The sequence below is a fragment of the Oryzias latipes genome, chromosome 12, assembly GCF_053564925.1.
Source record: "Oryzias latipes strain Hd-rR chromosome 12, Olatipes_Hd-rR_3.1".
In the NCBI taxonomy this organism is placed as follows: domain Eukaryota; kingdom Metazoa; phylum Chordata; class Actinopteri; order Beloniformes; family Adrianichthyidae; genus Oryzias; species Oryzias latipes.
In genome coordinates this window covers 25,635,203-25,659,928 of record NC_136248.1, presented here as the reverse complement: position 1 = coordinate 25,659,928, position 24,726 = coordinate 25,635,203, and the positions used below count along the sequence as shown (strand labels likewise).

The 24,726-nt window shown below is 38.4% G+C and overlaps 1 protein-coding gene across 1 annotated transcript; it reads left to right on the top strand.

The window, feature by feature from the left end:
- The first annotated feature begins 8,333 nt into the window (after positions 1-8,333).
- prkaa1 (protein kinase, AMP-activated, alpha 1 catalytic subunit) lies at positions 8,334-24,268 on the top strand. Its single transcript, XM_020707550.3, has 9 exons — positions 8,334-8,599; positions 11,433-11,574; positions 12,698-12,791; positions 13,074-13,218; positions 14,148-14,235; positions 14,330-14,554; positions 17,482-18,001; positions 19,420-19,546; positions 21,554-24,268. Exons 1-9 carry the CDS (start codon positions 8,503-8,505, stop codon positions 21,832-21,834), a joined length of 1,719 nt encoding a protein of 572 aa, XP_020563209.1. The 5' UTR covers positions 8,334-8,502; the 3' UTR covers positions 21,835-24,268.
- Positions 24,269-24,726: the final 458 nt, after the last annotated feature.

The following is a 24,726-nucleotide window of genomic DNA, read 5'->3' as shown; positions in this document are numbered from 1 at the left end:
ATGGGGCTAGCAGCTTTTTTTGGGGGGGGCAGATTCTTTCACTGTGGGCGGTATTCTGCCTTGGATCCTGCCGGGTCGACGCTGGGGCAGCATGTGGCTTCAGATCAGCTGCCAGGAACAACAGGCCGTGGCCATTTCCTGCAGACCTCTACTGCAGATCTGGACACGGCAGCCAAGTTATCTTAAGCTCATAGACCCTCTCCAGAAAGGCGTTTTGAAACATTCACCCATTCTAGCTGCGATAAGAGTAGGATTGCGTTGCCTATAGACCTTTGAGCTTCAGCTTGTCGCCTAATCAGCAGTAGATCTCTAGATCTGTGAGGTCCTATTCACTTTGGAAGGAGTGTGATTTTTTTTTTTTTTAAAGGCACAAATGTAAATAGGCTTCACTACAAAACAATCATATTCTTTCCAAGTGCCTCAACATGCAGATACTGTAGATCTTAAATGCAGTCTGGAGGAGGATTAGCCTAGCAAATACAGAAAAACCATTTAATCTTAATCATTCGTTTACTTATGTTTACACCAGAAATGTTTTTGTATATTTTTTTTCACCATCTAAAATGTATAAATAGTTTCTCAATTTGTCCCCCTTTGATTATTTTTTTGTGTGTGTGTGCAGTTTCTCTTTAAAATTCCTTTCCAAAGTATTTAAATCTGTAAAAATCTTTTGATCTACTCCAACACTCCACTGTTTGACCAATCACTTTTTTTGTGTGTTCTTTATGTAAAGTGTGCCTCTGTATTTATCTGAAAACATCCATGTATCACATAAAATCCTGTGTTGTTGTACACATTACTCTGTGGGTAACAAGTGTGTCCCATATTTTAGTGTTCCTATTTTACTGTACACACACCAAAGGAATTAAAGTTCTTCTCACAAAGCCATGTTGAGTCTTTTTCTGTTATTGATGGTTGTGGAGACAAAGATCCTTTATTAGAATAGATGTGATACTCGCACACAGTTTTACAATCCAAATATAAATGAGTTATTTTGTCTATAAATGGCTGTTTATATTTTGAAGCTATTCATAATATATTGTGACAGTAAATTTATGTCGAGCTTCATTTACTGAGCTTTACTGGATCCAAACTAAAAACTGAAGTTTTCTTTGCTTTACATTCCTGTGTTTTATACATTTTTATAGCTTTGCCAAAAATGAGTCATTAGAAATTTATTTGTAAGTTGCTTCTTGTTCTCAACCAGTAAGTATATCTTCGATCAGAATTGACAAAAGTGTCTCAGATGAACAAGAAGCTGAAAAAACATTCTCCACTTTTAGTTGGATTTGAACAAAAAAACATCAATTTCTGGCGGAAAAGTCTTGAATTGTCTTTCAAAGAGCATCACTCCTGATGAGATGGAGTACTGCTCTGCTTGTTATGCATGTTTAGGAGAACAACCCAGGATACTAAGAGTGTTACAGACATGCAAACAGGAGGACCCAGCAGGATTATAATGAGCATCATGGTAATTAAAAGGATGTGCACTGTTGCGTGTAATGACCTGCCATACGTTTACAGCCACACGAAACAACATCAAAAAAAGTGCTGGACGCTGAAAGATACCCCAATGAGAGAAAAAAAGATTTTTTTTTTTCCTAAAATAATTTTTCGCTTTCAAAAATATTTAGAAAATGTGACTTTCTTAAGAAAAAGCACTAAACCCTTCCCAGCTGACCCCAATTTGACCTTCCTTCAACATTTTTTTGATTTGATTTGAAATGGTTTATTTCAAGCAATTAAGTAGAAAGAATACACAAAAGCAATATAATCATCAGTTATACATTCATACAATAACTGATCAAACTTAGGGTAATTAGACATATTAATAAATATTGCTTGAAAGGGAGTGGAAGGAAGCGAATTTATATAATCCCACCCCGTTATACTGTAACCATTTTATTACATGATTTATCAATATCCGGTTCCCAGTTTTTATCAGACAGAATTAAAAATCATAAGATATCGATAAAGCACATGACAAAGATGAATTACTTAAGTATTACGCCAAAAATAACTATTTTAGAAATCAACATGGCAAATTCAGATATATATGCAGATTATGTTACTTATAAAAGTCATTCATATGAATAAAACATAATACTATATCAGTAAAGTAGACACAAAACTTTTTCAGGAATTTTCATGGCAAAATTTCATCAAGTATCAAAAGTTAAAAACGTGCAAAATTATTCTATATTAGGAAAGATTTTTAAATCAATTTATCATTTTTGGAGCAAGTGAAGTAATATCATTAAAAGTCAATCAATTTAACAATTTTCAATAAGTGATTAATCATTTGTTTTACTTTTTTTATATTTTTCTTGTATTTTCATTTCTATTTATTTTTTTATAATAAAGTAATGCTGTAAGAGAAAAATAAAAGGGGTCCATAATCTGTCGATTGTCCAAGGTTGGTATTTCTTCTTCTGCTAAATGACAGCTGATCTTCTGGGTTCAAAACAGTTAATAGTTTTCTTCGATGTTATGACTGCAGACATTAGATTCAGGTCCATATCCTTCTTCAGCTGGTATCAGGTGCGGTGAAAGTTGAGGTCAAGTTGTCTGCATGTCAGAGCTCTGCTGTTATTCAGGTGACGTCAGACGATGGAGAAAGTGATGAATCCAGGTGTCATATTTCTTGAAATTATTTTGCTCTTTGGTTTATTACTCCATGTTGTTTCAGACGACCGTGAAAAGACACTTCTCAAAGTCTTTCATGGTGTTCACAACCAGAACCTTGGACCGGTCCTCTGGACCGAGTGGTTTGACGTAAATCCTGCAGCCTTTAACCCAAGTGTTCTCAATCTGCTTACGCTTCCTGAGAAGCCGTGCATGTTTTGAGATTTCAGCATTCCTTCTGGTCAGATGGTCGTTCAGATAAGCAGCCGAACCTTTCAGATGTTTCCTTTGGGTCATCAAAGCTAGCTTGTGTTTGTGATTCACAAACCTGATGAGGATCGCTGGTTTATCCGTCTCCTTTCTCCTGGGGAGCAGGTGGCCGGTCTCGATGGTATTGAGATCCAGGGAAATCCCTTTAGATGTGAGAAATGTTTCCATTTGGAGTACCAGAAACTCTCCACCGATCTCCGTATTAGCACTGCTAGCTACGCTGGGGCTAGCATTAGCAGTGCTTGCACCTGCTGTTAGCTTCGCTCGAGGCTTGATTGGTACTCCAGTGAGAATGACATTATTCATCCTTACTTGCTGTTCCACATCATCAAGTCTTTTCTCCGGAATCTCGACCCGGTTTTCTCGCTGCTCGTTTTGAGCCCGAAATCTTCGGAACTCTTCCATCATTTCCCAAAGTGGCGTTAGCTTAGCCGACACTTGGTCCATAAAACTTTTCAGCGTTTCTTGAATAATCTCAAGAGACTTTTTGAGGTCTTCGTATTCCTGGGTTTTCTTCGGGGGCATGGTCAGCTCTCTTTTTTGGATAAAATCAACTTTTTAAGTAATTTGAAGATAGTTGTATTCGCAGAGAGGCACGCCACGCGTCCTGCTGTGTAACCCGGAACCCGGAATGATGCACATTTCTCTCTGTTCAGCGTTTACACAGAAACCCAGTGAATTAAATGTTTTGACACAACCCCACCAGCTGATCATGGATAACAGGACGATCCGTTATTATTTTAAACTGAATTTTCTTCAAGAAACCTTCTGATGAGCTTGGAGTGTCGCAGCAGGAACACAGGGAGACTGGAAGAGACAGAGAAAGGGTGGGGTGGACGCCCATGGACCAAATCCCATTCTGATGAATGCTTCATTGTGAATAGTGCCCTTTAGAAGAATGAATACAACTCAACGTCTGGCACCTTTAAGAAGGAAAAAGGGCACCTCAGAGTCTCGTTACTGCAATCGGAAATGCTGACATCAGCGTTGTTTGTGTGCTAGATGATCTGCAAGCTTCACCTGACCAATGAAAATTTGGTTGTTGCTGTTTTTAACCTGTTCTTATGGCATTTTTGTCATGATGGAGGCCATATATAAAAATCAGGCTTGAAATCGCAAGTCTGAGCAACTCTTCATTTAAAAAATAAAGTTTGAAAATGCTTGTTGTTGTTACATAAAAACTACATTCAGCAGGCTACAAGCTCCCTGCATCCACTTGCAGACAATTGGATCTATTGTCTCGGTTTTCCTCGTCTGAGCTGCCACCTGGCTCCAGACTGAACAACTGGATAGCTCTGGTGTTGCTAGCCATTTTGGTTGCACTGGTAATGTTAGGTTGTGAGGGGCTGTAAGCTAGCGGGAGAGAGTCCAAACAGAGGGATGATGGGAAATGAGTGCGGGCTTGCTCCCAGCTAACAGTCCCAACCACAACTCAGAGGCAAATTCTGATGGACCCCTGCCGCTCTGCAGAAACTGTGTCCTAGAAAACGACTTTTTGGGTCTAAATAATCATAATTAAAAGGCCACTAGGAATACATATAAAAAAAAAGATGATCAGTTGTTACCAGACCAACCTTTAAAGATGTTTGTAACTGACTTGGTGTGTCTTCTGCATAAAGAACTGCACTACACTTTGTACATGCTACATAACTACCATTATTATGTAAGTGGTTGTGTCTCTGCACACATAATTTCACCTGTAGCCGAACTTTATAGAGGTTTCATCATCAGAGATTGGGTGCTTATGGCTTGTTACCTCAAATGTGGGAGTTTGTACTTTCTTCCCTTCCTCTCTGGCATCACTGTCAAAGAACCTTGAGCAGTTACTTGTTAGCTTTTGTGTCAATAAATAGTTCAAAGCGGTGAAGCAGCTTCAGTGTCTATCGGATTTAGGGGGGCGCTACACCAAATCATCAGCTTCCATCCAATCCCATCCTCTGAATACTCCTCACTGACACCAACCACCCTTATGTTCTCCTTCACTACATCCACCATTCTCCTCTTTGGTCCCCTCTGTCTGGGTAGCTCCAACATCAGCATCTTATCACCATCTCTCCTCTGAACGTGTCCAAACCATTTTCATCTGTTCCTCTGATGGATTCATTCCTGGACATATACATCGTCATCACCCCCAAAGAGAACCTCAATATCTTCATCTTTGCTACCTCCAGCTTTGCCTCCTGTCTCCTTCTCAGAGTCTCCAAACCAACAACATGGCTGCTCTCACTACAGTCTTCTATACATTTCCTTTCATTCTTGCTGACACTCTTTTTGTCACACTGCTGCATAAATCCGTAATTTCACCCCAAAGTCAGATTTCTCTAACTTTTTTTTAATTATCCTTTAAACAAAAAGCAAAGTTTTTAGTTGTCTTTTGCTTAGTTGTGTTTTGCTTACTTGGTGTCTTCTTGTTTCATGTTTATTTTTTTAACCAAAGTTATAACACTGATGATAATTGCTGGTTTGATTTTGCCTAAAGACCATACTACAGCCCCGTGATTACCAGGCTTATCTATCTCCTCTAGTGGAGGAGGAGTGCCACCTGCTGGACACTTAAAAGAATACATCAGTGTCAAATTGGAACCAAACTGGAAAAAAAATATTTATTAAATCCAACTTTTATTCAGATGCTGTTTCAGCATCAAAAATATGTCAAAAATCGGTCCAGATGCAAGTTAATATAACTCATCGTATTGAGAAATTGCCCTGGATTAAGATATTGTCACCAGAAACAAATACATTTTGTCATAAAGCAAGCTGATTTTTCTTCCAGTTGAAGCAGAGTCTTTACTTCCTCCCTCTATGCGGTTTGAAAAACATACTTCTGGTTTCCCCTTCATCTTGTTTCAATTACTGAGATGCCACTAACACAGACCTCCCTGAGTCTTCAATAACTCACTTGCAGATTGTTTCAAATGCAGCTGCAGGAATGCTGACTGAGGGGAAAGAAACAGGGAGCTCATTGTCATTGTTTCTCTGGAGTGGCTCCCTGTTCCCTTTACAATTCAATTTAAAGCCTTCCTGATTGTCTTTCACGGATGTAAAACGGACAATTGGAGCCTTTCTTCTCATATTTTCTGGGCCTTAGCCCCAAGGTGGAAGTGGAGACTGTTTTTTTTTTTTTTTTTAAGAGCCCGGGGTTTGAGTTAATACTGGAAGATGACTAAGCTCTTCTGCATTACATTCTTTTTGCACAACTTTAATATTTTTTTGTTATAAAATTCTGTTTTTCACTTCTCAGCCTTTTTTGAGTACAGTATTCCACTCTTTATTTTGTTTTTGATATTGCAACAAAAATGGGAAATTCCAGAGTAGAAAACTTAATCAAAACGAATAATATAATAAAATCTATTCAAATCTTCTCTTTTAAAACACAGCAGTTTGCACTTCATTTGTATTCATTTGACCAACTCAGCTCCTAAATAAGTTTTATCATTTATTCATGTGTATATTTGCCCCCCATTTGCAAAACCATAGAGCATTTTGTTCAGATAATTCTTTATCTGAGTGCACCTTGTAAGGAACATTCAAATCAATTCACCTAAGAGGAAATTAAAAGGGGGGAAAATGAATGATAAAAAACAGCTATTTTGATCAGGGAGAATTGAAAAAAAAAAATAAGGTACCACAGCGGACAAATTATAGGAAACATATTAATACACAAAAGGACTTGGCTTTATTTAAAAAGACAGTGAGTATTAAATGACACAAAAAACATATCCATGTAAAACACATCTACATTGGCCTATAAACATTATTGGTTGTGCATTTCAAAGTTTTACGGTATAAACTGATTTGACATTAGTTTAAAATCTTTTTTGCTTGTAAATTCTAAAAAAAACAACAACATTTTAACCATTGGAGCAATCTTTTTACCCATCAGTGTCATTACCCCTCGTCTTCAGATCTACGTTGCTCCAGTTGTGAAGAGATTTTTCTATCTCTTTGTTGCCTGTATTGTTAGGTTTCTCCTCATTTGTTCAATTTTCAGCAGAGACTCATTGTAAAGCGCAGCACTCTGTTAAACACCAACAAAGACAACAGTTTACACCATAACCCTTGTGCTATCCTAGGCACTTAAACATTGGGAGTTGGGTCATCTAGACCCACTAGACAGTGCTCTGAACCTTTTCTCTTCAATGATTTGTGATCTTCACTGGTGTCCATGGATTACATGAAATCTTTCCACCTTTATCCACCTTTGTCATGGTAGGGAGAACACGTCAAAGTATGGGGTCATCTAAGATAGCACAAGGGATAAACTAATATCAAGAAAAAGTCTTATTTTCATTCTAAGACATTAAATACCCAGAATCTTCCAAAAATGTGTTTGTTCTTAGTCTTTAACAGCAGATTATTATCAAAGGTATAAGTTTTTACAATGAAAAAAGTCAATGTTTTAACACTTTTTTGTGGAATTGAACAAATTGCATGAGTCAATGAAGGTTATGTGGTCTCCGACAGGAGCACCTGCAGGTCTATGTTTGGTGCTTTTGGTTGAATGTATATAGTGCATAAATTATGGATTAACTTTCTTGTTTCAGCACAGTTTAACTGGTTGATTATTGAACTGGAGCTTTGTCTCCAAACAGCCTGCATGCTATCTGTGTCAACAGAGAAATGTTTGCCTCCCTGCATGCATGCATTTGCTCTCTGAGGGCTGATTTCTGTGTCATCAGAAAGAAAGCTGTGAGAAAGCTGATATGCATCCCTTATTTTTATGGTTTTTGCAAAGTCATCATGGCACTGCTAATCTGTGATTTAAAAAAAATGGGCAACAACCTGAAATGTCTCTCCTTTCTGTCGAGACTCAGGTAAAAGGAAAACATAAATTGTAATAATGTGCATTTTTTGTTTATTATCTGCTATTTTAATATGCCACTAATACAGGTTGCCTCTATACCTACAATAAATACATGAACCTGTAACAAATATATTTAATTCTAAAGGCAAATTAAAAAAAAAATATTTGCCTGTAAAGAAGAAGCTTTACATGAAGACAGGGTTAAAATATTTATTTTAAAAGAACTTTTAACATTAACTTGAAAATAGTAACAGCAACTTCAAATGATTTGTTCAATGAAGAAAATAAAAAGTTGAATCAGAACTAGGATTTCAAATATATATAAGAATCCAACATTGCAATGAGACCCCTTAGTTTATTCTACATTAGTCAAAACATTGTCCTCCAGGACGGGGATTTTAAATAAAACGTTTAATTAAATAATACTACTGAGGCTCGAATAAACTGAATTTACATATTTGACTTTTTCTTTATCTTTATTTCTTTGTTTTAAACAATTAAATATACCATTTTGAAGTAAAACTGTTTCATTTAATCCTTAAATACTCTACAAATTCAAATTGATCATTATCGTGGTCTTTTAAAGAAACTATCATAACGAGGTGGTGATAAAGTTGCAATTTCCGATCATTGTGTGTAGCGTTAAGGCATCATTCACCCGTGAATTCGACGAATCAGAGGAGTCGGAGAAGCCCCCCACCCCTCCCACCAAGCGAAGCCGAGCCGCCGCTGGAGAGACAGCGGAGTTGGTCCCGTCTCTGCCCCTTAGCGAGCAAATCCCGCTGAAAGGCCGCTGCGGGAAGATGGCGACGGACAAACAGAAGCACGAAGGAAGAGTTAAAATAGGACATTACATTCTTGGAGACACCCTCGGAGTGGGGACGTTTGGAAAGGTTAAAGGTACGTGTGGAAGCGTTGGCCTCGGCACATCTCAGCGAATGAAAGATGGAGCCTACAGGCGCTTTTAGCTTAGCGCCTACTTTAGCCTGCTTGGACGCTAACTTGTCACCACCAGGAAGCTAATCATAAATGTTATAATGCTGCTAGTCTAGCTTTTGGAATAATTAACTAATGCCACCTGATGTGCGCAACTTATCAACATTTTCAAACTTGTTTTTTTCTTTAAATAAAAAAAGATAATAATAAATCAGTTAGCATCGGTTTAAGCTAGCCAAAGAGCCACAAGTCGGTGTCAAGATATATACCGGGAGTCAAGCTCGTCAGCCCCTAACTCGGGATACGGTTATGTTTAGGATGTTGCCCTGTCTTCATCACCCCTCCCCTTTTTTGATTTTCGGATTGGCGATAAACGCAGAGTTTGCAATTTCACCTTTCCCCTGGCTGTGCGGCGTTTCTTAACACGCTTTTTCATTTCAGAGGCGGCCGGGCTTTTTTATGGGTGAAAGGGAAGTAAACGGGGGCAGAATTCACGCCCAGTTTTGTATTTTGGCAATAACGAGGCATGCAAGCACTAATTTCATAATAAAGCACATCTAAATGATTTACTCCGTGCAGTTATTGTTTGTATTTACTTTAAAGTATAATCCAACCGTGTTTTAAAAACGTATAAAGATCAGTTATTTGTTAAAAAATGAAGAACCACCCACTCTGTATGCAGTCGGTGTGTGTGTGATCTACACTTTATTTTCTGTGTCTTTTGGTCTATTTATTTGTTGTTGTTGTTGTTGTCCTCTATGTAGTTTTGACAGTGGAGTGTTCTTTGTGTGGATCACAGAGTAGTTTAATTGAAAAATATGTTTTTTTATTGCCATTTGCTAAGGTTTTTGGTAAAAATATGGACAAACGTTTGTCACAAGCCAGTGAGGTTGCCAAATTTAAATTCAGTTATATGTATGATTTTTAGGTGTGAAATGCGGATTATTTTTCAAACTGTTGTTCCTAAACAACTGTTTTTTGGATTTTAAGAAAAAAAAACATTTTTCCTTAACCGGGTATTCAAACTGATCAAACAGGAGTTTTCATTGAAAAGAACAAATTCTAGCCCCCCCCCCCCCCCCCCCCCCAACACCACACTAGCCCTTATTTAAACTAGAAACATTTTTGACCAACTGAACCATTTGATGCTGAGAAAAATAATCCAATCAATAAATAATATTAAATGTAAATTGATGTGAAACATTAACACAGTAGCACCAATATATTTAACGTTTTTAGTTTAAAGAAATACGTAAAAAAAAGTGCTGATTTTTTTTCTAAATGATCGATTATTTATTTATGATCTCAAAGAGTGCAGCTGTTTTCCTGCATTACCTGCTGTCTTTGTCAAATACTGACACCGACTAAACCACAGGCAGACGCAAAGAATACATTTATGGAAAATAAAGACACGGCATCAAAATGTCTACAATAGTTCATAAAGAATGACATTAGTAGCCTGAGCTGAGGAATCTAAAGGCATGTGATGATCCTGGTGTTGTTCAGCGTGTGCTGTTCCACCTCGCAGCCTGAGCCCACTACCCCTCCCCTCTCCTTCTCACACACGTGTGTGACAGGAGACGGGAGCAGCTGCAGGGACGGCGGTTCACAGGTTTCAGGCTGTTACAAACTCTGTGATAGAACAGATAATAGGAAACCAATAGTGGCGCAGATTTTTTCCCAAGCATTGAGCCGTTGTCACCACCACGCCCCGGGCATTTGCCCGTATTACCTGTGCCTAAAACCGCCACTACTGCGCGCCCCCCCTGGCATCGCATCGCCCCACTATTTGAGAAGCACTGCTTTAAACCAACATGGTTTCAGTAAATAGACATTGGTTAACCTTTATTTAAAACATATCTGGAAACTAAAAAAAAACGTTGTGAGAATTCCACAAAGATGCCTTTTTAGGGAGTTGTTAAGAGTGTGTCTAACTATGAGGGGGCATATGGGAAGACCTAGGACATTCTGGAAAGATTAGATCTCCCAGCTGTATCCTGGAAGAGGTAGCTGGGAAAAGAGAGGTCTGGGGTTCCTCGCTAAAACTACTGCTTCCGCAGCTCGAATCCTGGATGCCAGAAGATAGTTGTTGGATGAGTGGACACGTTTTTTGACGTGCTTGTATTTTAAAAGGTGAAATGATATCCCTTTGAGCCAGATTTGTGTTTCTCGATGGGACAACTTAAAAAGCAAAAACTGTTCTCCAACTCCCAGTAGTAGTTGCAGTATTTTCTTTGTGCTGCTTTAATGTCTTTGTTGTGCGGAAATATTTTTTTCTGATTGAATCTATCCACACGATCAAAGTTTTCATTTATTTCTATTATCTGAACGGGTTTACGTTAATAGCATAATTTCAGTAAATTCAGACTAAAGGTCAACTGCAGAGTTGGACGTGTTTGGCCCACATAGCCATGAAATGAGCTTGTTTTGATTTCCCACTTGAACTTTGAAAGACTTTAAAAAAAAAACTGTTCAGCTTCCTGCAGACTTGCTTCTCTCACCGTTTGGGGAAATTTCAATCAATCTATGAATTGGCATCAACAGTGACACATGCAAAAAAGGTCCCGTCTGGTAATCAATGAATGGATGCAGCTTCCGTTAGGAATGTTGGAACTTTAACAAATATTTGCGAAAACAGCTTATTTAAATAGAAGATTTTGTTTTTAAAGTTACTTTTTAATACTATGTTTGATAATATTTTGAATAAGTAATTCCTAATAACTGTGGCTTGTATTTTCCATGTAACTATTCTTAAAAATCCAGGATATTTATGACCTGTCATCTGTTTGTCCTGCAGTGGGCCAACATGAACTTACCAAGCATCAAGTGGCGGTGAAAATCCTGAACAGGCAGAAGATTCGCAGCTTGGACGTGGTGGGAAAGATTCGGCGAGAGATCCAGAACCTCAAACTTTTCAGGCACCCTCACATAATTAAACTGTGAGTCCTAGATTACACACCACGCACCGTTCGCCGCTCTCTAATCCTTCCGCCGCCACATTAATACCACTCACGGAGCTATTTTCAGACTTTAATAGTGTGTTTTAGACCACATCCATTTAGGACAATATCTGTGGACTTAAGCCTCTGCTGGTTTCGCAGAATCGCCTCGTCTTAGTGAATCATGTCTGACAGCATCATTCCTCTCTGTCTGACTTGTTTGCCCTCAATCTCAAATATATTACTGAGGAAATGTTCAGGTTTATTTTTGAATTTATAGCTTTAAATCACTTTTGGTATTGCTCATAACTTTTGTTTAAGCTGTTAATCATTTTTGTCAGAGCTCATCTGATCCAATTCCCTACCCGCTGGAGTGAAGGGAAGAATTTTCGCGGTCCAACCAGCACTGTTTAGCAAATGGCTAAAGGCTGAATGCTGGTTGGTCCAAATTTGCCTTAAAAGCTTGATGACAACTAACATTAATCACTCATTTAAACTGCACTCCCAGGACAGCACCCCAATACTTAAAAGGTTTTAAAAGTCTCGCAGGAGTTGAACTGCTGGTTCCATTCTTCCCCAGAGCTGCTCTTTGTCCATGGTGACCTCTGGGCTTTCCACAGCAGAGCAAAGTTAATGGACCAACGACAGAACACAAACAACCGAGAGGGCAGCCCCCTTGTTAGGATGTGCCACATATTTCTGAAACTACCCCCTAGTGGCAGCAACTCTGACAGAACAGCCATAGAACCATTTTCAAGCCCATAAATGGCCATTGCACGAGTTGGTACTTTAATTTTAGACTCAGATGGGTCATTTCATGAGAGAATGATGCAAACAAGCTGTAGAACATTGTTTATACACTGAAGCGCCAAACTTAACTTAATTTTGCCTTATTTCACCTATTTTTGATTTAATAAACATATTTTTTCTTTCCCTGTTTTTAAGCTTGTCACTAATTTACTGTGTTGGTCAGATTTTCACCCACCTTTCATCCTTTGAAGTTGTAATTTAACTGCTTTTTATTGTTTGAGCATTAGCACTGTTGATGGTTTTTTTTTTCATTTATCTCTCACCTCGGCTGTTTAATCCTCTTAATTAAACGTTTCATTTGTTTTTGCTGTAGGTATCAGGTTATTAGCACCCCCACAGATATCTTTATGGTGATGGAGTACGTCTCAGGGGGCGAACTCTTCGATTACATCTGCAAGAATGGAAAGGTAATTTGCTCTAATACTGGAAGTTGTCCTCTGTGTTAGTATTTAAATATAAGGAGGGATTTTCTACTTTTTTTAAGTAAATGTCAAACTTTATTTTTAAAGTAACCAGAATCCAGAAGAAGAGCTGCATGTGCTTGTTGTGATTGAGTAATCCTGACACAGTGTGAACCACAAAGTTGGCACTGGCTGTGGAAAAAAAAAAAAAGAAAGAAAGCATAATACCAAATGATTCTAAGTCAGCCGCGAGAGATCACACCTAATGGGTCATTTCTGCTTTAACAGTTGGATGAAAAAGAGAGCCGTCGGCTGTTCCAGCAGATCATCTCAGCTGTGGATTACTGCCACAGACACATGGTGGTTCACCGAGACCTCAAGCCCGAAAATGTGCTGCTAGATGCACACATGAATGCAAAGATTGCAGATTTTGGTAGGTATTTATTATTCCTAAAACCTGTAGTTTTGGTTGTAGTGTCAAGCATATCGGTGTTTACTATCAGTTGAGTTTACCTATGACGACATGAGGAAACCGCTGCTTTAAACAATATTTTGACGAATACAGGCTTGAGAAGAGAAGGAAGTGGAACTTTTTGGTTTGATTAAAAAAAACCTGAAGTTAATAAAGTTGTTGAATTCTTTATTAAAATATTTTCCTCTCCACACAAATGTCATAATGTACAGCTCACATGCAAAACACACTTTGAAGGTCATGTTTTCAACCGGAGCTATGCAGGAAATTAACACAAAGTTATCCTCATTATCTGTCCTGGAATGGTTTTGTCAAACAATCTCCATTCCGATGGATTATAGATATTTTTTTCTCTCTTGTGGCTGAAATGAAATGACTTCAACTTTTGTGTGAAGATCTTGAACTTTTGATGGCCGAAGCTCAAATGGATATAAATATGAAATGTGTTAACTTTATTATCTAACTACACGGAAGAGCCAAACCGTTTCAAGAATTTTGGCTGCTCTGGAACCAGCTGGAGGAGGCTGGATTATGGAAAGACTTGAAGAATAGTTTAATGATTAAAAATGGTGTAATGGAGGTCACCTGAAAGTCTCACTGCAATCGTCTTTTGATGTATTTTAAACGCCTTCCCAGTGGTCTTTAATTATGCTGGTTTTTGCCAAATTGAAAAAAAAACTGTAATTTTCTGGGACATAGTTTCTGCAGAGCAGCAGGAGTTCATTAGAAACGTCACAAATGCGCAATTTGAAAAAAATAAATACTCAGAAATGCACATTTTTACTTCATTTTCCTGAACACATTTAAAAGACACTTTCCATCGGAGTGGGTCTTTAACTTCTCCATCTTGTGCAGGAAGATGTTTCTAAGAGGATTCTATTTTCTTGCAGGTTTATCAAACATGATGTCAGACGGAGAGTTCCTCAGGACAAGCTGTGGCTCTCCGAACTATGCTGCTCCTGAGGTCATTTCAGGAAGGTAACATTTGCATTTCCTTTAGTAGAAGAAAGAAATATTGTAAATATCTTGTTGAGTTTTGTTCTAATTGTTGCTTTTTGTTATGTTTTTTTAGGTTATATGCAGGTCCAGAGGTGGACATCTGGAGTAGTGGTGTCATTCTCTATGCCTTGTTGTGTGGGACGCTCCCCTTTGACGATGACCATGTGCCAACTCTCTTCAAAAAGATTTGCGATGGAATCTTTTTCACCCCGCAGTATCTGAACCCCTCAGTAGTAAGCCTTCTCAAACACATGCTGCAGGTGGACCCGATGAAAAGAGCCACCATCAAAGAGATCCGGTAAGATCAACCAGGCTGTTTACAATATTTCGTTTAGGTAACATGAATTTCATGGTTAGTTTTGTCCTGAACCCTTTCTTGTAAGTCAATAAAACCATCTGCATTATAATCATTGACTGTATGTGAGAACTGGACTGAGTCACTCCTCCCCCCTCGCAATCCAAATATTAAGTACGTGTTGGTTCCAAGAACCCAAAACTTCTATTGAGAAGTAAATGGCTATTACTATTAGATATTAATCATTCTATTTGTCAGAATAACTATTCCTGCTCTGCTACCTTTTCTTTAAAAATGTTTTAGTTAATCCTTTTTTTTTTCATTCAAGTTTAAAACCGACCAATTGATGCCTCGATAAAAGTAGGTGGTGCCTGCTGGCCCTCACGTCGAACGTTCAGAACGTCTGATAAACAGATTTCATGTAGCCCGCCGCTTTCAAGTGAAAGGGGTGTGGACTTTCAATAAGCTCACTCCTGATTGGCCATAGAAATAAGGACACCGACCAACCCAGACCAATCACAGCTTAGTGACGTCGGGCTCCAACATGGCGGTGTCCATATCAGGAAAAGATGGCGTTGGAGCTGGAAGTAATCCATTTTCTATGGGTGAGGTCACACTCACTCAGTCCAGTTCTCGTATACAGTCAATGGTTGCAAAGTAGTCAACTTTATTTTTTACAAATATCTATTAAGGCTGTAAAACCCCTCACAATGCTCTTGATATACTTTTCTCAGAAATTCATGAACAGTTTCACACTTTACTCCTTTGTTTAAATTCTCAAAGTTGAAACCATAATAGACAAATAAATGTAATACTATAGAATGAAAACAAAGGTCTGATCAAAGATTTTGAAAACTGAACACGTTCTGGACAGGAGACACAGCACAGAGATTGGTTGACAGTAGCATGCAAAATCGCACACAAAAATCTGCAAAAAAAAAAGCAACATTGTGAGATAAACCACGATATTGCAAGGAACCAACATATAAATAAACTCTAGGGAAGCTGCTGTGTGGTGAATGCAGGCAAGCTCATCAATCTGCTCTATTGAATCCTGAAAGTTTTCTCCCCAAAAAAAGGCTAAAGAACTTTAATTTGTGAAACTTATGCAACTTTTTCCCAATTCCTGATCATTTTCTTCCAAGAGTTCCTAGATTTTTAGCCTCAGGGCCAAAGTGGGCCTCAGTTATTGGAGGAGGCTCTAGGAGGAGAATTGAGCCTCCCCAGAGGACTCTTGTGGCAGAGGCAGAAGCTGCTGACAGCTGCCTCTACTGCACACTTCCTTGATGGCTTTGATTAAACGGCAGACCTCGCTCACTTTAACACCACGTGACCCTGGAGGAATGTGCACTCTAGACTGTAGCCGACCTGTTGAGTGGGTTTGTTTCCTGTAAACAGTGCGCTCATGTTTTAGTTGTAACAGTGTTGCTGATGTCAGAATCACTGGGGGTTAAACCTCCGTTCTCTCCCGTATTTTCTGAGAGCGCTTTGAGTAAAATACACCTTAAAGACCCTTCCGGGTGCATTAGTGGGAGTCCTGTTTTGATCATTATTTTGGATCAGTAAAAAGGAAATAAAAACAAGAAAGAGGCCTACAATTAATGTTTGGAAAAGCTTCAAAACATATATTCAATTAAAAATATCAAGTACTTCAAAATGTATACACACACACACACACACACAAATGTTTGTAAAATATTTACAAAAACAAAAAATGAATAACATCTTTGAACTCAAGATATTCCTATCTAGAAAAAATACTCAGCATGCCCATGTAAACGAAGTGCAATATGACACATTGAGTCTAGAAAAAAAATGTATATATATTCAAAAAAATGAAGTCAGAATTTATGAGTTGACAGTCTTTCACTGTGTCCCTCGCTGCTATAAAACCCCTCCCACTGGTTACAGATGGGGCGGTGGCTTTCTACCGCCTGCTCCTGGCTGTGAGAGTCTCTGAATGATGTCAGGAACTCACACACAGAGACGTGCGCTGCTCATCGATGCTTTTGTAGAACTGATCCCTCATCATCCACGTCCTCCATGATGAAGTCGAGAAAAGCATTAGACGGAAGCTCCTCCCACACGCCACGGGGCTTTAACTTAACACCTTTTTGGACGTGTGTCAGGCAGGAACTAAGGCATGTTATAACAAAAACGGAGACATGGAAATTTAACACGTGAATGGCGTTCGTTGTGAATAGACGGTTGATTTAAATGATGCGGACACAAGTTGCACACGAGAAGCGAGACTGGGGCTTGATCTGTGGTACATGTGTGTGCCGAACCGTGGCTAGTGATGCGTACCATGATCCGTTGCACCCCGACTGATCATATTGTGATCTATTGCGAATGCATTCCCCAAGACCTCTCAGTTATGTGTGTGCCGTCTTTAGCCAAAACAAAAAAAACCTGTGTGGTTTTCTAGGAAATAGTTTCTGCAGAGCGGCAGGAGTTCAGTAGAAAGTTGTGAGCGGGAACGCTGGCATGGAGGAAATCCTGCCCCCCCTTACCTTCCCCCCTTGCTGAGAGCTCTCTGTTTACATGCTTTTCCACCAGCTCACAGCCCTCACACCCCAAACCTGACATTATCGGTGCGACAAAAATGGCGAGCAATAGTGGAGCTATCCAGCCATATCTTCTAAGCCAGATATGCCAGATCAAACAAGGAAAACAAAGGCGGACATGGATGTAGTCATCTATCAGAATAGAGCAGAGCAGGGAGTAGCATAACCAATACAATCTTTTTCAAACTACATATTTTTGTCTGCTCCTGATTTGCGATTTTATTGAAGAAATACTCAGAAAAGCAATTTTAAGCCTAATTCTCTTCATATTTTTCCTCCTCCATCAGAAAAATGCCATAAGAACATGTTATAGACACCAAACGCTCACTTTTTTGTAAATTAACTAGTGTGTGCTCCCCACAGGGAGGACGATTGGTTTAAACAAGATCTACCCAAGTACTTGTTCCCTGAGGACCCCTCCTACAGCAACAACATGATAGATGACGAGGCCCTGAAGGAGGTCTGTGAGAAGTTCGAGTGCACAGAGGAGGAGGTTCTGTCCTGCTTATACAGCCGCAACCATCAGGATCCATTAGCTGTGGCTTACCATCTCATCATTGACAATCGGCGCATCATGAGCGAAGCCAAGGATTTCTACCTGGCGTCCAGCCCTCCCGACTCCTTCTTGGACGACCAGCACCTGACTTCCTCCGCCGCAGCCGTGGCTGGCGTTTTAAAGCCCCACCCCGAGCGGGTACCCTTCCTCGTGGCGGAAACTCCGCCCAGGCCCCGCCACACCCTGGACGAACTGAACCCCCAGAAGTCCAAGCACCAGGGCGTCCGGAGAGCCAAGTGGCACCTGGGGATCCGTAGTCAGAGCCGACCCAATGACATCATGTCGGAAGTGTGCCGCGCCATGAAACAGCTGGATTATGAGTGGAAGGTAGGACGTCCCTCTGAGCGGTGTGGGGATGGGTTCCTGCCAAACATGTCTGCACGCCAGATGGACACCTGCTAAATGAAATGGCCACTACTGAAATGTTGTTTGAACTCCTTAGCTTGTTGCGACTCAAGCATTTTAAAATCCCAGAACCTGTAACATGTTCTGACCCGTTAAATCCACACAATCTATTTTTTTAATGAACAGACCTTCATCCTGATCTTTGAAGAGGTTCTCTATCCATCTCACCTAACTCAAGAATCTTAAGATAAAAATCTGTTTAATAACAATTTTTTTCCTAGTTGAAATTAAGTTTCTAGCTTACACACTAAACGAAAAAGAACCTTCATGCAGAAGATCCCACAGTGAGGCCAAACATTAAAGCTTAACTACAAAACGGTCAAATTTAGGAGAGAAATTTTCACTTTTCCTTCATAAAAAATATATGTTTCCTGTTATTCTGTGGTCAATATGCAATATTAGTTTCAACAAACATCAGTTAGCACAGATTTTCTAACATAACTTATTAATAACAATGTTAATAATCTTGTCATCAGGTCTGAAAATCATTACCAGTCAGTTTTAATTTTTTCACTACAATATGATTTTTTATACGATTTGATTAAATATTTATTTTTTTCCTAAAATCAAATTTTTTTTCTTAGATTTTTTTTTGTTTGTTTTGTTAAAAACTTATTTAAATTGAACAATGATGAAACTTTTAACAATAAAATAACAAAATCTTATATTAAAGTTGACACACATTCTCTTTTTATGCTTTGCTTCCCTAAAAAAGAAAGAAAGTGGGCTCATGGATTTGACGATTGCATTTTTTTGTTAGCGAGGATTGTTTGTTTTTTTTAACCTGCCACTCATTGCGATACAGTAATGTCTTTTTAAAATTCAGTCTGAACAACCTTATAAACCTGAACTTCCCCATCTGTGTTTTAGTGATAAACATCCACATTTCTAGAAGTTGGTGTCAGTTCATCCAAATGAAAATAGACTGACTTAAATAAAATTGAATTAGCTCAGCAGTTAGCTTTTATTTAATTGGCCTTGAGAAGTTGAAGTAATTACTGTGACCAAGACCATAATTTAACAACACACAGGGAAATTTCCATAGACATGTTTTAATATTCACACAGGAGGCTGTTGTGAGACTTGAACTAATCATCTAGACTTTTGAATCTTACATTTTCAGTCCTGAGGAAATGCATCACCTATATGCAGGAACTCCGAGTGAGAGATGAGAATTCTTTAAAGACTGCTTTTAATGGTGTCCGATAAACCAAACTCTAGTAGTCTTGATATCATTGGCTGATTACATTATGTTAATAAGCCAATACCTTGAAGAGGGATCACATATGTCAGATTGTCTTCATCAGTGAGCTGATTGTTTTCTCGTTGGATGTTCTCAGGTTGTGAACCCATATTACCTGCGTGTGAGAAGGAAGAACCCCGTCACAGGGATGCTAACCAAGATGAGTCTTCAACTCTACCAAGTGGACAGCAGAACCTACCTCCTCGACTTCCGTAGCATAGACGGTCAGTTTCCTACAACATTCTTTCAAACAGGAAGTGTGTAGATTAGGCCTGCACAATATACCGCAAATTTATCGTTATCGCAATTTCAAGCTGTGCAATATGCATATCGCAAAAGACAGCAAATTTGCAATAAATGGTTACCTTAGATGTGGCCAAACAATCTTATGGCAATTTGAAGTGTTTAATGGAAAGAATCCCTTTCTGCATTTGACCAATCAGATGGACCCCTTCACGTTGTTAACTAATCGGATGGCGCCCTATTATGTTGTATGTTCGCCTCCTACGTCAACAAGGGTCATTTGTAGTATAATTTTTAAGCACTTGTAATGGAATGGGAATAATATTTTTGGTTGTTTTGCTAATTGTTTATATACCGCAAATTATATCGTTATCGCAATATTAATTACTAATATCGCATATTGCGAGTTTTCTTCATATCGTGCAGCCCTAGTGTAGATCTTTATTTTCTTTTGTTTATTTTTTTTACTGTAACTAAAGTAAAAAAAAAAAACAATGCAGACACACACACTGTAAGAGGACAAACAGGGAGGTGTACAGCTACTGTTGTTTGCTTTCCTTTAAAGTAAGGGAAAGTATGATAAAATGAACCCTTCTAAATACATCTATTTAATATTTTAATTTCCAAAAACAACAAATCTGCTCAATTTGCCCTACACTTTGATTCAATGAATATTTGCTGTCATGTTCAAACCAGTTCGACGTTTTTTGATTTATGAGTCTGTAAAACTTTGACCTTTCACACACTTCTTGGTCATTTATCAGGCCATTATCTGTTTATAAAAAAGACGCATTCTAGGAATATTTTGTTTTTGTTTTTATTATTCAGAGCTAAGATTTTGTTTAAATACCTGAATGTTTTTATCTTCATCTTTTAGTTTCAGCTTTAAAATATTTTAGAAGAACCAAAGCTACCTTTTGGGTTTTATTTCTTTTAAGAAAGAATGGCCTATAGATTATTTTTGTGGATGTTTTTGTAAAGGTTATTTAATAAATGTTTGTGTGTTGTGCTGCTTAACCCTTCAAAGGACAAAATATGTTTTGAATGTCATCTGAAGTCACAAAAAAACAGCCAAATGTGTAATAAAAGCCTGTGGAGAGGGTTAGGACTGGATTTTTTTTAAAAAAGATTGTTTCTCTTTAGCTTAATACTTGAACATTAAGACAAATGCAGCTCACAGACTGTGCCGAACGTTTCCCTGGAATCTGTCCTGTGGTGTGCTGCTTCGCCACAGACTTCAGAAATGATTGACTCGGAGTGGGGAGATGTGGGAGCCTGTGTGGGTGTTTGGCAGTGGCTCACAGGAAAATGTGAGGTGGGAGGGGTTTTGAGCTTTTGGTGTGACACAAACGAACCGTGTAAAGTTTGAGCCCTACACTCCCATCAAGTTCAGCTTTATCACTAAAGTGTAGCTGAAGGCTTTAGTAAACACACTTCCAGGACTCTAACCTGACATACAAAGGGTTTGTTTGTTTTTTTGGAACTCTGCAGATGTTGCTGACAAGCTGCTAACTTGTAATATCTGCAACCAAGAATAATAGATCAGAACTATTATAAGACACACTCTGATGAAAAATTGTGTTTTTAATATGTTCTTGCGCCATTTTTATGATGATGGAGGAGATTTAAAAAAAAAACTTAAATTGCATTTCTGAGTATTTCCTAATTCTAATCGTTGTGAATCAGAAGCAGACAAATAAATGCAGTTTGAAAAGATCGCATTTGATATGTAGAAAATATGCTTTGTGGGCTACGAGCTCGCTGCTCGCCGACGGTCCCGCCCACAACTCAAACACGAATTTCTAAAGAACGACTACTGCTCTGCAGAAACTGTCATGTTTTTACATTTTTGGCTAAAAACTGCAAAATCATAATTGATGGAATACTGGGAACATTTGAAAAGCTGTAATTAAAGCTTTCAGGGAGCCTTTAAGCATGTTTTTTTGGGCAGGTTTAAGAATACAACCTTTTGTGTTTGTCTTATTCAGATGAAATTTTGGAGACAAAGTCTGGGACTGCAACCCCCCTCCGCTCTGGATCTGTGGGCAACCACCGCAACACTACAAAGAACGATGCAGAAGGAGCAGATGTTCCGGCAACATCTGCCGCCGCGCTACCACCTAAGACCGCCGAGGGCTCCTTAGCTTCATCCCTGACCTCGTCCATCGACTCGACGGCGGGGGACAGCATGTCTGTCCCCCGACCGGGAAGCCACACCATCGAGTTCTTTGAGATGTGCGCAAATCTTATTAAACTACTTGCACGATAGCTTGCAGAACAATCATAGCTAGCCTTTTCTCCTCTCTGAGTGTCTTTATAGCAATAAGCATGCAGCCGATTCATGGCTCAGCTCATCCTGGCTGAGGATGAGGTGACTCCTCCAAGGCACCGATGCAGGTTGGTGTTCCCTAAGCTTAAAGGGATGTAGGAGGAGTTTTTCTTAAAGGTAAGGGGGAAAGAATAACAAGATACTAAACTGCATAGGACACAAAAACACCAATTATCCTAAGGTCTTACAGTTTTTGGATCAATTCAGACCTAGATGTCCACATCCCATCTCTAAAAACATGCGGAAGTGACGACACTGAACGTTGTGTACTGTTGCCAGGGAGCAAGATCACATTTATGCCTGCAAAGAAGAAAGTCAGTTGCTGGGGCTGGATGGTTGAGCGGCAGTCAAAAGGATGCAGGAAGCACTTTTGCACAAGTTTTTGTTCTTACTTGCTGCTCGTGTTTATTTTTCCTCTCAGTGCGTCTCAGAAATGGTGCGGGTGTTCCAGGGCGTCGCTTTCAAACGGCGCCCGTCATTTTCATCGGACTCTGAAGAAGTGCAGCGTTTTTCTGCTGCGTGTCAGGGACAAAAAAAAAAAAAAGAATGCTTCATCTTTTTTATGTTTTTTTTTTTTCTTTTGTCGATCTTAAATGGCAAAAACTAAATGTTCATGTTTTGTCCTTGTTGTAGACAATTGTTTGAATTTCTCTGTCCCCCACATTTTTATATATATATAAAGACATGAATATATTTATCAATGCATTAGGTAGATTGAGTGTTGGTTCTAAAAAGATTTAATTTTTTTTTCTTTCTTGTATTATAAGCTCTATTGCTGGATGGTAAAAATATCTATTTACCTTTTTTTTTCTACTGTTTTTAGTCAATTTACAATTTTGCTTTTCCTCAATCACAACTATTGTGACACTTGATTGTCTTTCAAGAGAATTATAGTTGATTTCCATTTAGGAGGTGTCATAACACAAGAGACCTAATCCAGATGTGCATCTTTTTTTAATTTTTGTTTGGGGTGCCTCACTCTAAAGGACCGGTTCATTTCTACCTTTTTGTTGTCATTCCTTAATTACATTGGAATACAGTGACTGAGTGAAAATGCCTTTTGCTGACATTTACTTCACAAATGCCAATCTGTCCCCTGAAAGCCTCATTGGGGGGGCTTTTCTATTTTCAAGCTGACTAGTGATCCGAGTGCAGGCAGAAAAATACATCCATGACTTTTCCACCTTTGAACATATTCTGATTGTTCACGCATTCCTCTGAAGGCTGACCTTAATTAAAGATTTACCCATGCTTGTAACCTGAACTTGACCTCTGAGTTTGGCATTGGCAGGTGCTGTTAAAATGATAGAAGCAAAGCACACAAACCCATTAAGATTCTTATCCAGCGCCAATTCTTAGTTTGCTTTTATTATTATTATTATTTTTAAATTCTCATTCTGTTTTCTGTCTCCAGTCTTACAGGTTTAAGTGATGTCTGGCTGCCTTATCATTATAAGTACTGTTTCATCACTTTTCAAGTCTAAATTTAATTGCTGGTTGGGATTTTGCAGTTTTAAGAGTCCTCCACTTCTCTTGTTAGTGGAACTTTAGAAGCCATGTTAGGAATGGATTTTTTTTTCTGGTTAAAGCACTCGGCATTTACAGGAATGAAAGAGGGAAGTCCTGACTGCAATCAAAGCAACACTTTGCCAAACTATGGAAGACGACTGCAACGGCGAGCAGGTTTTATTATGAAACACCAAAGCCAATTGACAGTATGAGTTAAATTAGTTTCTCTAGTTTTAAAGTTCCCTGTAATGAACCTGGTTTTAAAAGAACTTTGCACAGTCAAAAATCAAACAAGTGACGTTTGATCTTTCTATTAAGAAGTCTCAGCATTTAAAGTTTACAGTGTTTAGGACTCCCATCAGGATTAAAGATTATTTTTCAGAGGTTTCATTCAATGAAAACTAGCTTAGAGTGGCTGTATTTGTAATCACTTCTCTTGTGTCTTGCAAAGAAGTGTAGACTGAAGTCTTTAGTTAATATTTAGTCTTTTATGTTGAAATCCTATAAATAACATGAATCTAAAAAGACTGTTTTGGAAAAATGATAAACTTAACATTCATGTTGGTTTAGAAGGGCAGATATGAAATCATTGGTAAAGTGTGTCTTGGAATATGTGGTGTTTTTTTATTTTTTCAAGAGAGATGAATGTGTGCAAAAAAGTATTTTTTGCAAGCTTATGGAAAAGTGCCCTGATAGACTTTTCAGTTTAGTCTATTCTTGAACTGCTTTAAAGAAACCTTTTTTTTTTTTGGTGTGTGTTTTGTTTGATGTGAAAGCAGATCATACCAGATTGATCCGTGTAAATTTGAATGAATATTGTTGAATCATTTGTATACACAACTGCCTAATAAACTGCTGAACTGCACTTTTTGTCTGTCTTTTTACTGTCTAAACTTTATTCACAATATATATTATTTATAGTCAAACTAAAAAAAATTTGAGTCATTCTTAGATTAGATTACTGCACTATTAGACCAATAATAATAATAGTACTGGCTCGGGTAAGTCTGTGGATGTAGTTTATATATTTAAAGGGAAAAAAATGCAACTGCACTTTTTCATTAAAAAAATCTCAATTCAAAATTGATTTCACTGTTATTGTATTAATCCTGTTTGGCAAAAAAAAAAAAACTTTACTGAAACAAAACTATAGTTCTGACAGGTCCATGCAATGATAACAACCCCAAAATTGTTCAATTTTTTTATTTTTATGTTAGTTTTTTAGTTTTACTTTAATTGTTTAATATGTTTCTATATCAGTTAAACAGACCTATTAGAGGAGCGTGCTATGACCACTTCCGGTTTATGTTATGTTTACGAGTT

Bases quoted from the DNA above. Each gene is read 5' to 3' on its own strand.
- prkaa1 (XM_020707550.3), top strand. From the start codon at position 8,503: ATGGCGACGGACAAACAGAAGCACGAAGGAAGAGTTAAAATAGGACAT. The intron at 8,600-11,432 runs GTACGTGTGGAA...TTTGTCCTGCAG, and splicing joins GACGTTTGGAAAGGTTAAAG to TGGGCCAACATGAACTTACC. The intron at 12,792-13,073 runs GTAATTTGCTCT...CTGCTTTAACAG, and splicing joins ACATCTGCAAGAATGGAAAG to TTGGATGAAAAAGAGAGCCG.